Below are 17,778 nucleotides of genomic sequence, written 5' to 3'. Positions count from 1 at the left end.
GCCTTAGAATGTAATTCATGAAGACAATATTACTCAAGATTGTATTAACCTGTTTTCTAGATAAACACATTATGTCTAGCCACACGCATGTTATTAAAAAATATAATAAATATATATATACTTTATTAAAAGCTCATGAAGCTGAATCCAGTAGCGTTAGTATTTTGAGGTAATTGAGCGAAAGTTTTACCTCCCAAGATTGGATCAATGATACTGTTCATGTTATCAAACAAAGAGTTGAGCAGCATCTTCTCATCCGATGTTCTGACGAATCTCTGCACTCTATCTTTCAGATTTTGAACTTTTTCTCTAATTTGTGTCTGAATTTGTGCAGCCTTTTTATCAATGGCCTTCCAATAAGTGAATGCGTATATTTCCAGTTCGGAATAGAACTCAGCGAACTTTTCAATCAGAGAAATCTGTTCTTCAGTCAAAGCGGAGATGTCGTAGTCATTCAGTAGCTGTGACTTAATTGTCATTTCAATAAGAACAGTTCTAAACTGGTTGAAATTGCACTTTGCATCAGTAAATGATTGATGAGCTTGGTGGAGTTCAGAATTGAAGGCATCTATAGATGAGGTCCATTCTTCTTGTGATGGTGCTGTATAAGATTGTTGGAAAAGCTTACTTTTGTCAACACAAAATGGAGTATATTTAATTTCTTCTGGAACTGAGAGATCTGCGGCCAAAGAGTCAATCCTCTCAATTGGCATATTCTTGTATTTATTAATATCTGTCTTGTTTTTGGATGTATCAGGAATTACGCCTAATTCTATCAAAACAAGCTCTGTATGGGTAGAAACATCGGTCAAAGTGATTGTTTCTGGTGGTTTCATAGTATCTTTATCGAAAATTCCCGAATATGTATATGTGTCTCCTAATTTTTCGATATTACAACAGATTTCTAGTTGTTTGAAGCGATATTGGGTATCCTGAGGATTGAAATGTTCAATATCGATGTCCTCGATGTTGGTAAGCTGTGTAATATCGTTGTATTTCCTTATGTGGTCGATAAATTTTTCACTAAAGAATTTTTCTTGTTCTTCAGGTGTTGAAAGTTTTTTGTACTCCTCGTGGAATTTCGGATGGCGACGGAAGATTTGTCTGATTGTTTGTTCATCTAAAGAATATTTACTTATATTAGCTCCTGAAGTAGTATCTGCTTTTTGGGAGAGTTGCCATTGATCTTTACTTGAATAGCCAATGATTTGGGAGCGATGTTTTGCAAATATACTAATAATTTCTGATTCAAAGTTATTAAAGTTATCTGTAAAGAATTGATTCGAAAGATCATCCTTCGTGTTAAGTATACTTGCTAATGTTTTGTTATTTACACATAATTCGTTAAAAATCCTTAATTCTAAGGGAGTATTGTCAACTTGGTCTTTTGAAACTTTAGGAATTGGTTTTGATTCTTTAAGAGTTAAGTATGCTTTGTTAAAATTAGATTGATCATTGTTACATTCTTTTCCATGGAAAGTAATAAGAATTAAAGGTTTATTATTTGTTGTATTAACGAGTCTGCTGACGGAATTACTTGCATCTGTTGTAGGATTGTCTTTACTAACCTTTTGCTGTGCTTTTGTATCCTTCAATAATGTGGGATCGTAATCAACAGGAAATGAGTTCGAACTTTTATCATAAATTAGAAGTCTTCCGTTAGTAACATAGAGAGGCCCTTTATCTTTCTTTCCTCCCATATCAAAGGTGACTGTACCGAACTCCTGAACGATATATTCACCTGGTAATAAAAGAGCTTCCATTTTTGACAAAAATTTGATGAAAAGTGACAAGAATCAAATTTTGGGATGGATTATAGAATTTGTCATTATGTGCATAGAGCATTAGTATATAATAAGATCGAAAAAGCAGCTTGAAACAGCGAGATATATGAGTAAGGATGCCATTTTGCAAAAAAATTAACTTTTTAAATGCAATTTCGCTTAAAAACTAAAAGAAATATTTACCAAGTTTGATCATTAATCCAATGATTTTCCTAGTATATCAAATTTTAAAAGATAATACTAATCTAATCCCTTATAGCATCTGTTCATCACAGTATTACCATTATAAAGGTTCTTTGATATCCTATACTTTCATGTCAGTGTTGGTCTCTATTGTATTTCAAATTGTTCTATAATTTGAAAAAAATTCTCTATATTGAGTTGCAAAAGTAAAAAAATTGAGGGTATAAGAAATTTGCTTTCAAATAGGAACAGAAATTAAAATTGTGATTATCTCTAAAAAAGAAAATATATCATGCTTCCGTCTATTTAGAGTAATTTTTGTGTTCAATTCAATTTTGCGCAAGAATACTTTAATAGTATTGAAGAGATTTCTCCTTTGAAGATAATGACCTAAAAGGAGTTTGAGTATTGATTAACATTTATCCACAAATAATTTCATAAGTACCATTGAGCTCTTCAATAGAGACATCATAATTATTCCATGAAATACCAATGAATATTAATCAAATATTTATGATTTCAGACGTAATAAGTATATTATATAATCTTACTTCTCAGCTTCCTTTCCTTGCTCTTCTTCACCCTCTGCTTGTTCTTCTTCATAATCTTCTTCCTCTTCTTCAACTTCCTGTGCAAAAATGCCATCAATTCTGATTTCAGATCCTTGAGCTTCGCAGAATGGGTTCAAATCTTCATAAAATGTATATTCGAGAGTAATTTCTTTCTGGCCTTTGTTGAAAACATATACATCTTCTTTTGTTTCCATTTCAGCAGTCTTTAATTCTTGATCTGTTAATTCTTCAGGGTTTTGTTTGTAGAAATCATATTTAATAATGAGTTTAGCTTCGGTCTTATCATCTAAACGTGCTGCATGCATTAAAAGGCAAGCATCTTCCTCGTGCTTAGCAAAATCAATAGCAAAAGATTCTCCAGCAGGGATTGTCATCATGAATGGTGTCTTTTCAAGTGTCTCTTCTTCTTCTTTATTCTTTAGCTGCTCTTCTTTGTTGCTCATATCAAAGAAATAAAATTTGACAATGGTTCTGTACGTTTATTATTTTTCCTCGAGAAATCTAACAAATGTTTCCAATTTGTTTTGAGGAAATAAGAGATACCAAGCTAGAAAATTGATTTTGAAACTTTAAAAAACTTACAAAATCGGGCTTGGGGATTGATATTTTGGGTTGGGTTGGGGTTGGCGTCACCGTGGCGTCACGATGTAAACTTCTCAATATTGAGTGGTTTACGTCGTGACGCCAGCAAATTTTAAATTTTTGAAAGGGCTTTTGCGTCACTAAAAACGATCGGAAATTAAGTAGAAAAAATATCTTTTATTACAAATCAGATAATAAGGAGATTTATAAAGTTATAAAATTGAGAGATATATTGAGAAGCTCATATAAATTTTTGAATAAAAAAATCATAATTTGGGAAATATAGTTTGAAATCAAATAATAGACATAAATAAATAAAATTACCTAAAATTGAGTTTTGAAGCAACTTTTGATGGATTAAACAAAAGTTTCGATCTGAAAGAAAATAGGAAAAGAAAAAAATATTTGAGGCTGGAATTGCTCCTTACGAAGCATATAGTTAGAGCATATGCCTCGTAAGGAGCAATTCCTACTAGATATCTGGGAAACTTTGTTCAAATCTTAAGTTATTCAGACAAAGTTTCCCAGATATCTGGTAGAAACTGAAGCCTGCGAAGTGCTTATTCGAGATATGCGCCTCGCAGGCTCCAGTTCCCTATTAAAATGCTTAGCAACCTAGTCCAATAATGTTAATCTTATCCCTTCTGAAAAGTATTCTCAAAAGTCATAATTTTTCCTTTCTTGATATTTTTATTCCTATTGTGATTCTATTTAAATTTATAATTAATTGTATTTTCTATTGGTAATCAAAACAAATTCTATAGTTTATATTACTTCCCATAGTGACGCCAAAGCCCTTTCAAAAATTTAAAATACGGTGGCGTCACGACGTAAACCATTCAATATTGAGAAGTTTACATCGTGACGCCATGGTGACGCCAACCCCCAAAAAAGCCTGATATTTTGATGAATTCTTCAAAAGAATATTCAAAGTCGGTGCTCAATCAGGCAAATTGAACCTTATCATAATGATCAACTCTGACATATAAATTCGCTCAAAATGCAATAGAATCATCATCAAACATATCGAATTTCTAATATATCAGATTAATAAATGGGTGAGAATCTATTTTTCACATCATATCAATTAAAATTTTATGTCTCTCGAAGCGAAAAAAAAATTAAAAAATGAGTGCAAATGAAGCTCTAAAGCCAAAAGTTGGTTCCACAAAGAAGGAAGAGAAGCGCAAACATAAGAAAGAGAAACTTACCCGAGAATTAACTGCTAAAGACGAAGCTAAAGCAGAGATGCGCTAACAAGAAGAGCTTTATGCTTGTAAAAAGTGACAAAAAATCCAAATCCTTACACTCATCACTTTTCCAGGGAAAATTGTCTAAAAATTGGTGCCTCGTGCAGTGGAAAGGATGTCGCCATTCAGGCTCCACCCTTTCCACTGCACTCGGCAAATAAACAAAATAATCAATAGAATAATCGTTCAATTGTAATAGATCGGCTATTTGATAATATGTTATATTGTAAATTCTTTTTATCGATTTAATTATTTCAGAATTTAAGGGTGCACTTACGCCCCTATGATGGGGCCTTCAATTCAGATATTTAATGTTAAATTTCAATGGCCCTTCAGGCCAGTTGTCAAAAATTTGAATTAAAGTCAGATGGGCGTAAGTGCAGCCTTAACTTTTCAAATTCCAAATTTTTTTGGGAAAAAAATATTATAAATAAATTAAGTATCTAAAAATATATTTATATATAATATTTATTTTAAGATTTAATTTTTATGTCCTTATGGAAGCTTATAGTTCAACAACTAACCGTACAATTTCAATTCGGAAAACGTAGAAGTGTTTCATTATGTACCTCCAATACATCTGCATAGGTTGTTTGAGAAAGTTGGTTCCGTGATATCTTGTATCTCATGAAGTTTGAAGAAACGAAAAGATACATATATAACATATTTCTAGTACCATTACATATTGTAGTTAGTATCCCTATCTTGTGTACGGCGGCACTGCGTTCCACCTTACCCAAGTTAACGGTTTGACACTTTACGAAACCGGTAACGTATATTTTACAACACAACCATAACACCAACTTAACCTTAAATATTTACAAAACCATCTGACACATAAATGACTTCACTAATGACTTCACAAACGACTTCACTAATGAAAAATAAACGTTCTCACTAACGTTCCCATTAATGTTCTCACTTACAAAAGTATTGCAGCGCTTCCCATTGCTGTGCTTCACACAATAGTTCATATTCTTCAGTATCGCTGCTGTCACTCCAATCGTCAGAGTCAAAGTCACTGTCAAAATAAATGTTAGTAAGTTTTGACAAAGCTAATGAAACACGCTTACCGTTTGTATCTATTGCTTTTATATATCTCCCATTATGTTTGTTGTCATAAACGCTCAAACTAACTTTACCCTTTCTCCCTCGTATCTGATAGAATGTATTTTCACGAGGAACGAAGAACAAATTCTTGAACTCATGACTGTTGTAGTTTGTTATCTCAATAGTTTTCGTCATTTACATCCAAATAAAATAAAAAATAAAATAAAAAAATAAACTTAAAAATTAATGATATCACCACTCCCACACGTATGAAAACATAGCACAAAAATAAATTTAGGTGAAGAGGTGAGATCTCACCTCTTTTTTCACCTGTTTTTTCACCCTGTTGAATTCATTGCTTTATAACTCTCTTCCTTTCTCCAACTCTTCTAACTTCTTCCTAAGTTCAGCAATGTTGTCCTCATGAAGTTTAATCTTTCTCAAAATTCCTTCTTTATCTAATGGTTGCTTTATCTTTCTAAACTGAACTCTACCATCCTTCATAGTATGAATGTAAAAACCTTCTGGAATAGTTCCTGATTTAATGTATTCTACCAAAAACTTTTGTTTCATTGCTTCAGTGACTTTATTTGTCATTTTACTCTAAGGTGAAGCTAGCACAGCGATAATGGATTTCATGACTTTTTAGTATTTCATGCAATCTTAACAGATAGCCTTACAAGTACTTCCAGTGTCCCTAGCTGTCCCTCCTTTTTATATAACTCCATGACATTTATAATCTCGCGAAACTTAACAGGTAGCATAACAGATTAAAATCAGATGAGGTTTTGAACCAAAATTTCTAAGCAACGTTGTCAAGGATTTTGAGGAACTAGGGACAGAGTGTGGCAAAGTCCAAGATTTAATTTATCTTCATCTGTTTCATCAGTTATCTTATCTAATATGCCAATATTTTATTCATAACTCGTGGCAAACTCACTAACTTTCATTATGTTCATCTGCATGCTTCATCTGATAGAAAGTATGACTTTCATTAACTCTGTGAGATAATGAAAACTACTAGGGACAGAGACCATGGCAAAGTTTATGACTTTCATTATTTCCAGAACTTAATGAAAACTACTAGGGACAGAGACCATGGCAAAGTTCATGATTTAATTTATTCTCTCACTAACAACAAACACAAACTCCAACACTAACATCAAGTACTAACTTCAGCACAAATGACAAACACTAACAACAAACACAAACTCCAACACTAACATCAAGTACTAACTTCAGCACAAATGACAAACGCTAACAACAAACACAAACTCCAACACTAACGACAAAAATAAATGTCCTCACTTCTTAACAAAGTAATATGTGCTTCTTACACCACCATAGCTCAAACGTTTCTTTTCAAACATCGATTGAAACTTATTTTGAGCCATTGGCTTTAGTCTCTTTTTCTTCAAATACGCCAAGAAATCTTCTTCACATCTTTTCACTTCATAGCCTTCTTTAAACTCCTCCTTGTTAAGTTCTATGAAATCCTTTATATCATTCTTTGTTGCAATGGCTTCTTCACGAACGACATCGTGAACTATTTCATCATTGCATTCATGTATGACCTCCTCACTGTTCTCATGAACTATTTCAACACTGTTCTCATGGACCTCCTTACTGTCTTTCATAAGCGTTTCAAAGTCTCCTTTACTCATTACTTCAATCTCATGCTGTTCACAGTAGTACTTAAACTCACTGTATATGTCTTTGTTGTATGTTATATTGCTTCCCATGTACTCCATGAATTTTTCAAGCACTTCCTCATAATTCACTGTTTCTTTCTTTCCACGACCTTCTAATATCATACTTGCTTCGTAAATATAACTTCTTGCAGAACCGTCTCGCTTTCTACTTCTCTTCACAAATTCTCTCATCTTGCCACCAAATACATTTGAACTACATGCAAAGAATTCATTCTCCTTCGCAAATTCTTTATATCTTCTGTAGCACTCTGTACAATTCCATCCGGATACAAACTTTTCATAGAACTCCTCGTAAAACATTTGGTAAGGTGTTTTGTTCATTTCGATGAGTTCTTGTTTAGCCCTGGTGAATGGTATCTTCCTTACATCAAATTCACTTAAATCTTTCTTCATGAAGTACGTCAGTAAGTTTGAATAAAACTCTTCATTAAAGCTTTCAATGAGATTTGAGAAATATTCGTAATTTCCTTTGTATCTGCTGCTTACGTCAATGACAACAAATCTTCTGTCGTCTTTGTCAATCTTTACTGAGTTGAAGTTGTTAGATATCATGATGATATTACAAACATTCTCTATCTTTCTTACTGGCTGACACTTCTGATTTAAGTCCAACTGAGTCTCTGTTACTATTGACTTTAGTGCGTCGTGGTTCATGACCTTAGACGTATCGCATGAGCTTAGTTCATTGCATACGATGAGCTTCATGTTCTCAATAGCAGCATTGAATCTACCAACCACATTCTCTATTGCCGTTATATTATTGTTGGCGTACTTGCTAATGAGCTCGCATAGAACATTACTAAGTACATTCTTACCAGTTCCTTGCTTTCCTATTAACAAAAGTACTGTTCCAGTCTTTCCACAAGGATTTTGAACGATGTAGGCGAACCAGTTCAAAACATACTCATAAAGCTCTTCATCCTCATTACATATGACATCGTGAACATGTTTCAAATATCCTTCAATAATGCTTTCATCTACTTCATTCAGTACCTCATACTCATATCCTCTGAAATAGCTGTAAATGTCATCTCTTTCGTCAAAGAATCTCATGCCTGACTTCATAAGATAGTTCTTGTTCTGACCCGCTTCATAAATCATCAGTGCGTTCACATCCTTCTCCTCAATACGTCCTACATAAACACTCTTCATGAGCTTATTGAATTCCTTGCTATCTACTGACACAAGTGTTGTTGTGTCTCGTATTCCATCATAATCTTTCACTAGATATGTCATACGTGCTCCGTCAATAACGACAACACATCTTCTTAAGTCATTTATAACACTAGCTATGTCAATACCTTCTTCACTCATGTACTTATTTCTCTCAAGTCCTTTAGTGTGAAAGTGTCTCTAAGTTCTATTTCAAGCAATTCATTTACACATCCTTTGCAATACTTCTCTATAAAATATTTCTGTCGTTCTTTACTAAGTTTCTTAACAGCTCTGAAGAACCATGTGTTTTGACTCAAACATCCTTCACAACTTCTCTCATTCATTCCTAGTTCTTTCATGTCATTATCTTCAACCTCTATGGTCTCATTGACTAAGGTCAAAGGGTTCTTAGTCATTGCTGGTCTTATCTGAAACAATGTTTGTGCAACAGGTTTAACTAGTTCAGCAACGTCCTTCCTTAATATGAATAGCTGTTTCCACTCATCTTTGCTAACAGTTCTTTCATAACCACTGACAGTAATGATTTCATTTGCTGACCTTAGACACTTATGTTCTATCATTTGTATTGCTTTTGTGTAAGGCTTTCGTGAGCATAGGTTGTATATGTCATTCCTGCAATGTTCATTCATGCCAATAGTACTAAATCCTTTCTTTGCTGTTGAGTGCATAATATCCATTAGTTCCTGTGTTCGTATTGCTGTCTCATAAAATACAACAAGACCTTTGTCATCTATGACGTACTTACCGAAAACATTGCTTATATTCTTTAACCATGAAATAACATCCTCATTCATGCTGTCAAACATGAAGTAAGGTCTTACATACTCTTCACTTATAAGATACTCCACAAAGTACTTGTTAAGCTCTATGTCCTCGTGAGCGATTTCATTAGGTTTGATATTAGTTCCTTTTGTCATTGCTGTCATGTACTTCACTCTCATAGTTCCTTTCAATAGCGTAAAAATACTTCATTGTTTCATAACTGCTCTAAATTCTGTTCAAAATTCGTACAACATAACTTTTTAACATTAGTGAAAGAACATGAGCGAAACAACAACATCTAACATTACAGAAGAAGTCAATGACAATGCCGATGAAAACATTACAGAAGGAGCTAGTGAAAATATTGACGAGTTCAGTGAGGAAGAAGATATTGAGGACGTCAATGAGAACGTTAGTGGGGAACAAACTCAATGGGAAACATTGAGAAATCATGAAGATTATGAGATTTGTACGACATATCCTTTTACTATTCGTCGAAAGAAAGACAAACATATTATGAGTGAATGCTTAAATAATTATGGTTATATTGAGCTTAGTTTAAACAACAAAACATTTAAAGCATAGAATTATTGCAGAACAGTGGATTGAAAATCCAAACAATTTGAAAGAAATAGACCATATAAATCATGATAGAACGGACAACAGAATCTCAAACCTTCGTTGGTGTTCTAGATCTGAAAACAATAGAAATAAAAGCAAGTATGGCGATATAGTTTATGAGTTCGTTGATGAAATATCTGACGAAGCTGTTGAAATAACAGATTATGGTAAGCATTCGTTTGAGTTCTACTACTATGTTGAGAATGAGGACGCATTCTATTATTATACAGGTCTTAACTATCGAAAACTTCATATAAACTTTACAAAAACAGGTGCTGCTTATGTTTGTATGATAGATACAGAAAACAAGAGAGTAATCTTATGCATAAACAAATTCAAACGCTTGTACGGCTTCATGTAGGACAAACATTATTTTTCAACACTAACGCCAACACGTAGGACAAACATTCATGACTAACATTACTGTATAACATAAATGTTTGTCATGATTTAATCGTAAATGTTTTGTCATGATTCATCGTAATGTTTTGTCAAACATGAACGTAAATGTTTTGTCATGACTTCTTCATCATAATGAGCGTAAATGACCCAAAATAATGTTTATGTTAGAATGTTAGATCTAACCTCATTTCTACCCTCTTTTCTACCCTCTTGAATTTTCATACGGAATCTCTTCTCTCGGTTTTCCGAGGGAAGCAATCATATGAGGAAATTCTTCTAAAAGTTCTTTTGTCTGTTGGTTTTCAAACCAATGATATGCTTGCTTTGTAGAACGAAGAGTATTATAAGGCATTTTGTGAAGAATATAACAACCGTCTGAATTCCGACGGTTGCTTTTTATACAAAATTCACGCAGGAAAATTCTTGAGTTTTGGTTGAAAGAATACGGTCGAGCCAAAAGTGGCTCAACCTCAAAACAAACATTTTGTGAGCTTACTAAGGCATTTATGAATGAATTCAAAGGTATTTGCATACATCCTGACTTCGTTCATTTTGTTGCTGAATTCAGCAAAAATAATGTTTAGGGTAGATGGTTAGATCTAACCTCATTTCTACCCTCATTTCTACCCTCATTGAATTTTCATGATTTCTTCATCGTAATGAGCGTATATGCTTTGTCATGATTTCTTCATCGTACATGTTTTGTCGAAACTTCATCGTACATGTTTTGTCGAAACTTCTTCGTAAATGATTTGTCGAAACTTCTTCATCGTAATGAGTGTATATGCTTTGTCATGATTTCTTCATCGTAAATGTTTTGTCAAGACTTCTTCATCGTATATGTTTTGTCATGATTTCTTCATCGTAATGAGCGTATATTCTTTGTCAAACATGAGCGTATATGTTTTGTCATGATTTCTTCATCGTAATGAGCGTAAATGACCCAAAAATAATGTTTATGTTAGAATGTTAGATCTAACACCTTTTCTAACATGTTTTCTAACATGAGCGTAAATGATCCAAAAATAATGTTTAGGGTAGATGGTTAGATCTAACCTCATTTCTACCCTCATTTCTACCCTCATGAATTTTCATACGGAATCTCTTCGTACATGTTTTGTCATGATTTCTTCATCGTAATGAGCGTAAATGTTTTGTCGAAACTTCTTCGTAAATGATTTGTCGAAACTTCTTCATCGTAATGAGTGTATATGCTTTGTCATGATGTCTTCATCGTAATGAGCGTATATGTTTTGTCAAGACTTCTTCATCGTACATGTTTTGTCATGATTTCTTCATCGTAATGAGCGTATATGCTTTGTCAAACATGAACGTATATGCTTTGTCATGATTTCTTCATCGTAATGAGCGTAAATGATCCAAAAATAATGTTTAGGTGAAGAGGTGAGATCTCACCTCTTTTCTCACCTCATGAATTTTCATGATTTCTTCATCGTATATGCTTTGTCGAAACTTCATCGTAATGAGTGTAAATGATTTGTCATGATTTCATCGTACATGTTTTGTCGAAACTTCATCGTATATGCTTTGTCATGACTTCTTCATCGTAATGAGCGTAAATGATCCAAAAATAATGTTTATGTTAGAATGTTAGATCTCACCTCTTTTCTCACCTCTTTTCTCACCTCATTGAATTTTCATGATTTCTTCATCGTACATGTTTTGTCAAACATGAACGTAAATGTTTTGTCAAACATGAACGTAAATGTTTTGTCGAACCTTCACTTTTTTGACGAAGTGCAAATCTTCACTTCGTGTCAAAACTTCTTCGTAAATGTTTTGTCATGATTTCTTCGTAAATGTTTTGTCATGACTTCTTCATCGTATATGCTTTGTCAAACATGAGCGTATATGTTTTGTCATGATTTCTTCATCGTAATGAGCGTAAATGTTTTGTCAAACATGAACGTAAATGTTTTGTCAAGACTTCTTCATCGTAATGAGCGTAAATGACCCAAAAATATATTTTAGGTGAAGAGGTGAGATCTCACCTCTTTTCTCACCTCTTTTCTCACCTCTTTTCTCACCTCATGAATTTTCATGACTTCTTCATCGTACATGTTTTGTCATGATTTTCTTCATCGTAATGAGCGTAAATGATCCAAAAATAATGTTTAGGGTAGATGGTTAGATCTAACCTCATTTCTACCCTCATGAATTTTCATGATTTCTTCATCGTAATGAGCGTATATTCTTTGTCAAGACTTCTTCATCGTAATGAGCGTAAATGTTTTGTCATGATTTCTTCATCGTAATGAGCGTATATGTTTTGTCATGACTTCTTCATCGTACATGTTTTGTCATGATTTCTTCATCGTAATGAGCGTATATGACCCAAAAATAATGTTTAGGGTAGATGGTTTTTAGGTTATTCAATAATGACTTATTTTTGAAGAACTGAGGGTGCTACCATGTTACCATGTGCTACCAGGTTAATGAACTTCTCTGAAAAAATGAGACAACATGACATTTTGACAACAGTCCAGGAAATAAACTTCATCGTATATGTTTTGTCATGACCTCATCGTATATGTTTTGTCATGATTTCATCGAAACTAAACGTATATGTTTTGTCATGATTTCATCGTATATGTTTTGTCATGACTTCTTCATCGTATATGTTTTGTCATGATTTCTTCATCGTAATGAGCGTAAATGACCCAAAAATAATGTTTAGGTGAAGTGGTGAGATCTCACCTCTTTTCTCACCTCTTTTCTCACCTCATTGAATTTTCATGATTTCTTCATCGTAATGAGTGTATATGTTTTGTCATGATTTCTTCATCGTAATGAACGTATATGTTTTGTCATGATTTCTTCATCGTAATGAACGTATATGTTTTGTCATGATTTCTTCATCGTATATGCTTTGTCAAACATGAACGTATATGTTTTGTCATGATTTCTTCATCGTAATGAGCGTATATGCTTTGTCATGATTTCTTCATCGTAATGAGCGTAAATGTTTTGTCAAACATGAACGTAAATGAATTTTCATGATTTCTTCATCGTAATGAGCGTAAATGACCCAAAAATAATGTTTAGGTGAAGTGGTGAGATCTCACCTCTTTTCTCACCTCTTTTCTCACCTCATTGAATTTTCATGATTTCTTCATCGTAATGAGCGTAAATGTTTTGTCATGATTTCTTCATCGTATATGCTTTGTCAAACATGAACGTATATGCTTTGTCGAAACTTCTTCATCGTAATGAGCGTAAATGTTTTGTCATGATTTCTTCATCGTAATGAGCGTAAATGTTTTGTCATGATTTCTTCATCGTAATGAGCGTAAATGTTTTGTCATGATTTCTTCATCGTAATGAGTGTAAATGATCCAAAAATAATGTTTAGGTGAAGTGGTGAGATCTCACCTCTTTTCTCACCTCATTGAATTTTCATGATTTCTTCATCGTAATGAGCGTAAATGATCCAAAAATAATGTTTATGTTAGAATGTTAGATCTAACACCTTTTCTAACATGTTTTCTAACATGGAGGATTTCATCTGATATAAACATTCTTCCTTCATTTCATTCTATACACAATTTACATCATAGACGATTTAATAGATATAATACTTTACTGTTTCATCTGATATAAACATTCTTCCTTCATTTCATTCTATACACAATTTACATCATAGACGATTTAATAGATATAATACTTTACTGTTTCATCTGATATAAACATTCTTCCTTCATTTCATTCTATACACAATTTACATCATAGACGATTTAATAGATATAATACTTTACTGTTTCATCTGATATAAACATTCTTCCTTCATTTCATTCTATACACAATTTACATCATAGACGATTTAATAGATATAATACTTTACTGTTTCATCTGATATAAACATTCTTCCTTCATTTCATTCTATACACAATTTACATCATAGACGATTTAATAGATATAATACTTTACTGTTTCATCTGATATAAACATTCTTCCCTAAACATTATTTTAGTTAAAGTCCATCAAATATTTTTAGGATACTTTCACCAAATAATGTTTATATCAGATGAAATCCTCCATGTTAGAAAACATGTTAGAAAAGGTGTTAGATCTAACATTCTAACATAAACATTATTTTTGGATCATTTACGCTCATTACGATGAAGAAATCATGAAAATTCAATGAGGTGAGAAAAGAGGTGAGATCTCACCACTTCACCTAAACATTATTTTTGGATCATTTACACTCATTACGATGAAGAAATCATGACAAAACATTTACGCTCATTACGATGAAGAAATCATGACAAAACATTTACGCTCATTACGATGAAGAAGTTTCGACAAAGCATATACGTTCATGTTTGACAAAGCATATACGATGAAGAAATCATGACAAAACATTTACGCTCATTACGATGAAGAAATCATGAAAATTCAATGAGGTGAGAAAAGAGGTGAGAAAAGAGGTGAGATCTCACCACTTCACCTAAACATTATTTTTGGGTCATTTACGCTCATTACGATGAAGAAATCATGAAAATTCATTTACGTTCATGTTTGACAAAACATTTACGCTCATTACGATGAAGAAATCATGACAAAGCATATACGCTCATTACGATGAAGAAATCATGACAAAACATATACGTTCATGTTTGACAAAGCATATACGATGAAGAAATCATGACAAAACATATACGTTCATTACGATGAAGAAATCATGACAAAACATATACGTTCATTACGATGAAGAAATCATGACAAAACATATACACTCATTACGATGAAGAAATCATGAAAATTCAATGAGGTGAGAAAAGAGGTGAGAAAAGAGGTGAGATCTCACCACTTCACCTAAACATTATTTTTGGGTCATTTACGCTCATTACGATGAAGAAATCATGACAAAACATATACGATGAAGAAGTCATGACAAAACATATACGATGAAATCATGACAAAACATATACGTTTAGTTTCGATGAAATCATGACAAAACATATACGATGAGGTCATGACAAAACATATACGATGAAGTTTATTTCCTGGACTGTTGTCAAAATGTCATGTTGTCTCATTTTTTCAGAGAAGTTCATTAACCTGGTAGCACATGGTAACATGGTAGCACCCTCAGTTCTTCAAAAATAAGTCATTATTGAATAACCTAAAAACCATCTACCCTAAACATTATTTTTGGGTCATATACGCTCATTACGATGAAGAAATCATGACAAAACATGTACGATGAAGAAGTCATGACAAAACATATACGCTCATTACGATGAAGAAATCATGACAAAACATTTACGCTCATTACGATGAAGAAGTCTTGACAAAGAATATACGCTCATTACGATGAAGAAATCATGAAAATTCATGAGGGTAGAAATGAGGTTAGATCTAACCATCTACCCTAAACATTATTTTTGGATCATTTACGCTCATTACGATGAAGAAATCATGACAAAACATGTACGATGAAGAAGTCATGAAAATTCATGAGGTGAGAAAAGAGGTGAGAAAAGAGGTGAGAAAAGAGGTGAGATCTCACCTCTTCACCTAAAATATATTTTTGGGTCATTTACGCTCATTACGATGAAGAAGTCTTGACAAAACATTTACGTTCATGTTTGACAAAACATTTACGCTCATTACGATGAAGAAATCATGAAAATTCATGAGGGTAGAAATGAGGTTAGATCTAACCATCTACCCTAAACATTATTTTTGGATCATTTACGCTCATTACGATGAAGAAATCATGACAAAACATGTACGATGAAGAAGTCATGAAAATTCATGAGGTGAGAAAAGAGGTGAGAAAAGAGGTGAGAAAAGAGGTGAGATCTCACCTCTTCACCTAAAATATATTTTTGGGTCATTTACGCTCATTACGATGAAGAAGTCTTGACAAAACATTTACGTTCATGTTTGACAAAACATTTACGCTCATTACGATGAAGAAATCATGACAAAACATATACGCTCATGTTTGACAAAGCATATACGATGAAGAAGTCATGACAAAACATTTACGAAGAAATCATGACAAAACATTTACGAAGAAGTTTTGACACGAAGTGAAGATTTGCACTTCGTCAAAAAAGTGAAGGTTCGACAAAACATTTACGTTCATGTTTGACAAAACATTTACGTTCATGTTTGACAAAACATGTACGATGAAGAAATCATGAAAATTCAATGAGGTGAGAAAAGAGGTGAGAAAAGAGGTGAGATCTAACATTCTAACATAAACATTATTTTTGGATCATTTACGCTCATTACGATGAAGAAGTCATGACAAAGCATATACGATGAAGTTTCGACAAAACATGTACGATGAAATCATGACAAATCATTTACACTCATTACGATGAAGTTTCGACAAAGCATATACAATGAAGAAATCATGAAAATTCATGAGGTGAGAAAAGAGGTGAGATCTCACCTCTTCACCTAAACATTATTTTTGGATCATTTACGCTCATTACGATGAAGAAATCATGACAAAGCATATACGTTCATGTTTGACAAAGCATATACGCTCATTACGATGAAGAAATCATGACAAAACATGTACGATGAAGAAGTCTTGACAAAACATATACGCTCATTACGATGAAGACATCATGACAAAGCATATACACTCATTACGATGAAGAAGTTTCGACAAATCATTTACGAAGAAGTTTCGACAAAACATTTACGCTCATTACGATGAAGAAATCATGACAAAACATGTACGAAGAGATTCCGTATGAAAATTCATGAGGGTAGAAATGAGGGTAGAAATGAGGTTAGATCTAACCATCTACCCTAAACATTATTTTTGGATCATTTACGCTCATGTTAGAAAACATGTTAGAAAAGGTGTTAGATCTAACATTCTAACATAAACATTATTTTTGGGTCATTTACGCTCATTACGATGAAGAAATCATGACAAAACATATACGCTCATGTTTGACAAAGAATATACGCTCATTACGATGAAGAAATCATGACAAAACATATACGATGAAGAAGTCTTGACAAAACATTTACGATGAAGAAATCATGACAAAGCATATACACTCATTACGATGAAGAAGTTTCGACAAATCATTTACGAAGAAGTTTCGACAAAACATGTACGATGAAGTTTCGACAAAACATGTACGATGAAGAAATCATGACAAAGCATATACGCTCATTACGATGAAGAAATCATGAAAATTCAATGAGGGTAGAAATGAGGGTAGAAATGAGGTTAGATCTAACCATCTACCCTAAACATTATTTTTGCTGAATTCAGCAACAAAATGAACGAAGTCAGGATGTATGCAAATACCTTTGAATTCATTCATAAATGCCTTAGTAAGCTCACAAAATGTTTGTTTTGAGGTTGAGCCACTTTTGGCTCGACCGTATTCTTTCAACCAAAACTCAAGAATTTTCCTGCGTGAATTTTGTATAAAAAGCAACCGTCGGAATTCAGACGGTTGTTATATTCTTCACAAAATGCCTTATAATACTCTTCGTTCTACAAAGCAAGCATATCATTGGTTTGAAAACCAACAGACAAAAGAACTTTTAGAAGAATTTCCTCATATGATTGCTTCCCTCGGAAAACCGAGAGAAGAGATTCCGTATGAAAATTCAAGAGGGTAGAAAAGAGGGTAGAAATGAGGTTAGATCTAACATTCTAACATAAACATTATTT

General features: G+C 33.1%; 5 protein-coding genes and 2 pseudogenes across 7 annotated transcripts, besides 5 other annotated features; 2 read left to right on the top strand and 5 right to left on the bottom strand.

Moving 5' to 3' along the window:
- Nucleotides 1-124: 124 nt before the first annotated feature.
- On the bottom strand, nucleotides 125-1,763 carry TVAGG3_0154540 (uncharacterized protein; the record flags this gene model as incomplete). The annotated part of the gene is made up of 1 exon (XM_001306238.2): nucleotides 126-1,763. One exon carries the CDS (start codon nucleotides 1,761-1,763, stop codon nucleotides 126-128), a length of 1,638 nt encoding a protein of 545 aa, XP_001306239.1.
- A 61-nt stretch (nucleotides 1,764-1,824) lies between these two features.
- TVAGG3_0154530 (uncharacterized protein) lies at nucleotides 1,825-3,012 on the bottom strand (the record flags this gene model as incomplete). Its single annotated transcript, XM_001306239.2, has 1 exon — nucleotides 2,515-2,982. One exon carries the CDS (start codon nucleotides 2,980-2,982, stop codon nucleotides 2,515-2,517), a length of 468 nt encoding a protein of 155 aa, XP_001306240.1.
- Nucleotides 3,013-3,603: 591 nt separating this feature from the next.
- Nucleotides 3,604-3,648: a mobile genetic element.
- Nucleotides 3,649-3,940: 292 nt separating this feature from the next.
- Nucleotides 3,941-3,980: a mobile genetic element.
- Nucleotides 3,941-3,980: a terminal%2Cinverted (terminal inverted repeat of MuDR-1/TvPhantom-1 transposon ID:TVAGG3_0154510).
- Nucleotides 3,981-4,249: 269 nt separating this feature from the next.
- On the top strand, nucleotides 4,250-4,378 carry TVAGG3_0154500 (uncharacterized protein; the record flags this gene model as incomplete). Its single annotated transcript, XM_001306240.1, has 1 exon — nucleotides 4,250-4,378. One exon carries the CDS (start codon nucleotides 4,250-4,252, stop codon nucleotides 4,376-4,378), a length of 129 nt encoding a protein of 42 aa, XP_001306241.1.
- A 255-nt stretch (nucleotides 4,379-4,633) lies between these two features.
- Nucleotides 4,634-4,760: a mobile genetic element.
- A 1,021-nt stretch (nucleotides 4,761-5,781) lies between these two features.
- On the bottom strand, nucleotides 5,782-6,018 carry TVAGG3_0154480 (uncharacterized protein; the record flags this gene model as incomplete). The annotated part of the gene is made up of 1 exon (XM_051224787.1): nucleotides 5,782-6,018. One exon carries the CDS (start codon nucleotides 6,016-6,018, stop codon nucleotides 5,782-5,784), a length of 237 nt encoding a protein of 78 aa, XP_051109773.1.
- Nucleotides 6,019-6,725: 707 nt separating this feature from the next.
- Nucleotides 6,726-7,172, bottom strand: TVAGG3_0154470 (uncharacterized protein; the record flags this gene model as incomplete). Its single annotated transcript, XM_051224786.1, has 1 exon — nucleotides 6,726-7,172. The coding sequence occupies one exon, from the start codon at nucleotides 7,170-7,172 to the stop codon at nucleotides 6,726-6,728; it is 447 nt and encodes a 148-aa protein (XP_051109772.1).
- Nucleotides 7,173-7,208: 36 nt separating this feature from the next.
- Nucleotides 7,209-17,778: part of a mobile genetic element that runs on past the window's edge.
- Nucleotides 7,945-8,869, bottom strand: TVAGG3_0154460 (annotated as a pseudogene). Its single transcript has one exon. A coding segment is annotated over exon 1 (925 nt).
- Nucleotides 9,351-10,053, top strand: TVAGG3_0154450 (annotated as a pseudogene). Its single transcript has one exon. A coding segment is annotated over exon 1 (703 nt).

Source organism: Trichomonas vaginalis, chromosome IV, assembly GCF_026262505.1.
Source record: "Trichomonas vaginalis G3 chromosome IV, whole genome shotgun sequence".
Classification (NCBI taxonomy): domain Eukaryota; phylum Parabasalia; order Trichomonadida; family Trichomonadidae; genus Trichomonas; species Trichomonas vaginalis.
Note: the sequence above shows the minus strand (reverse complement) of the source record. Positions and strands in the feature narration are given on the sequence as shown.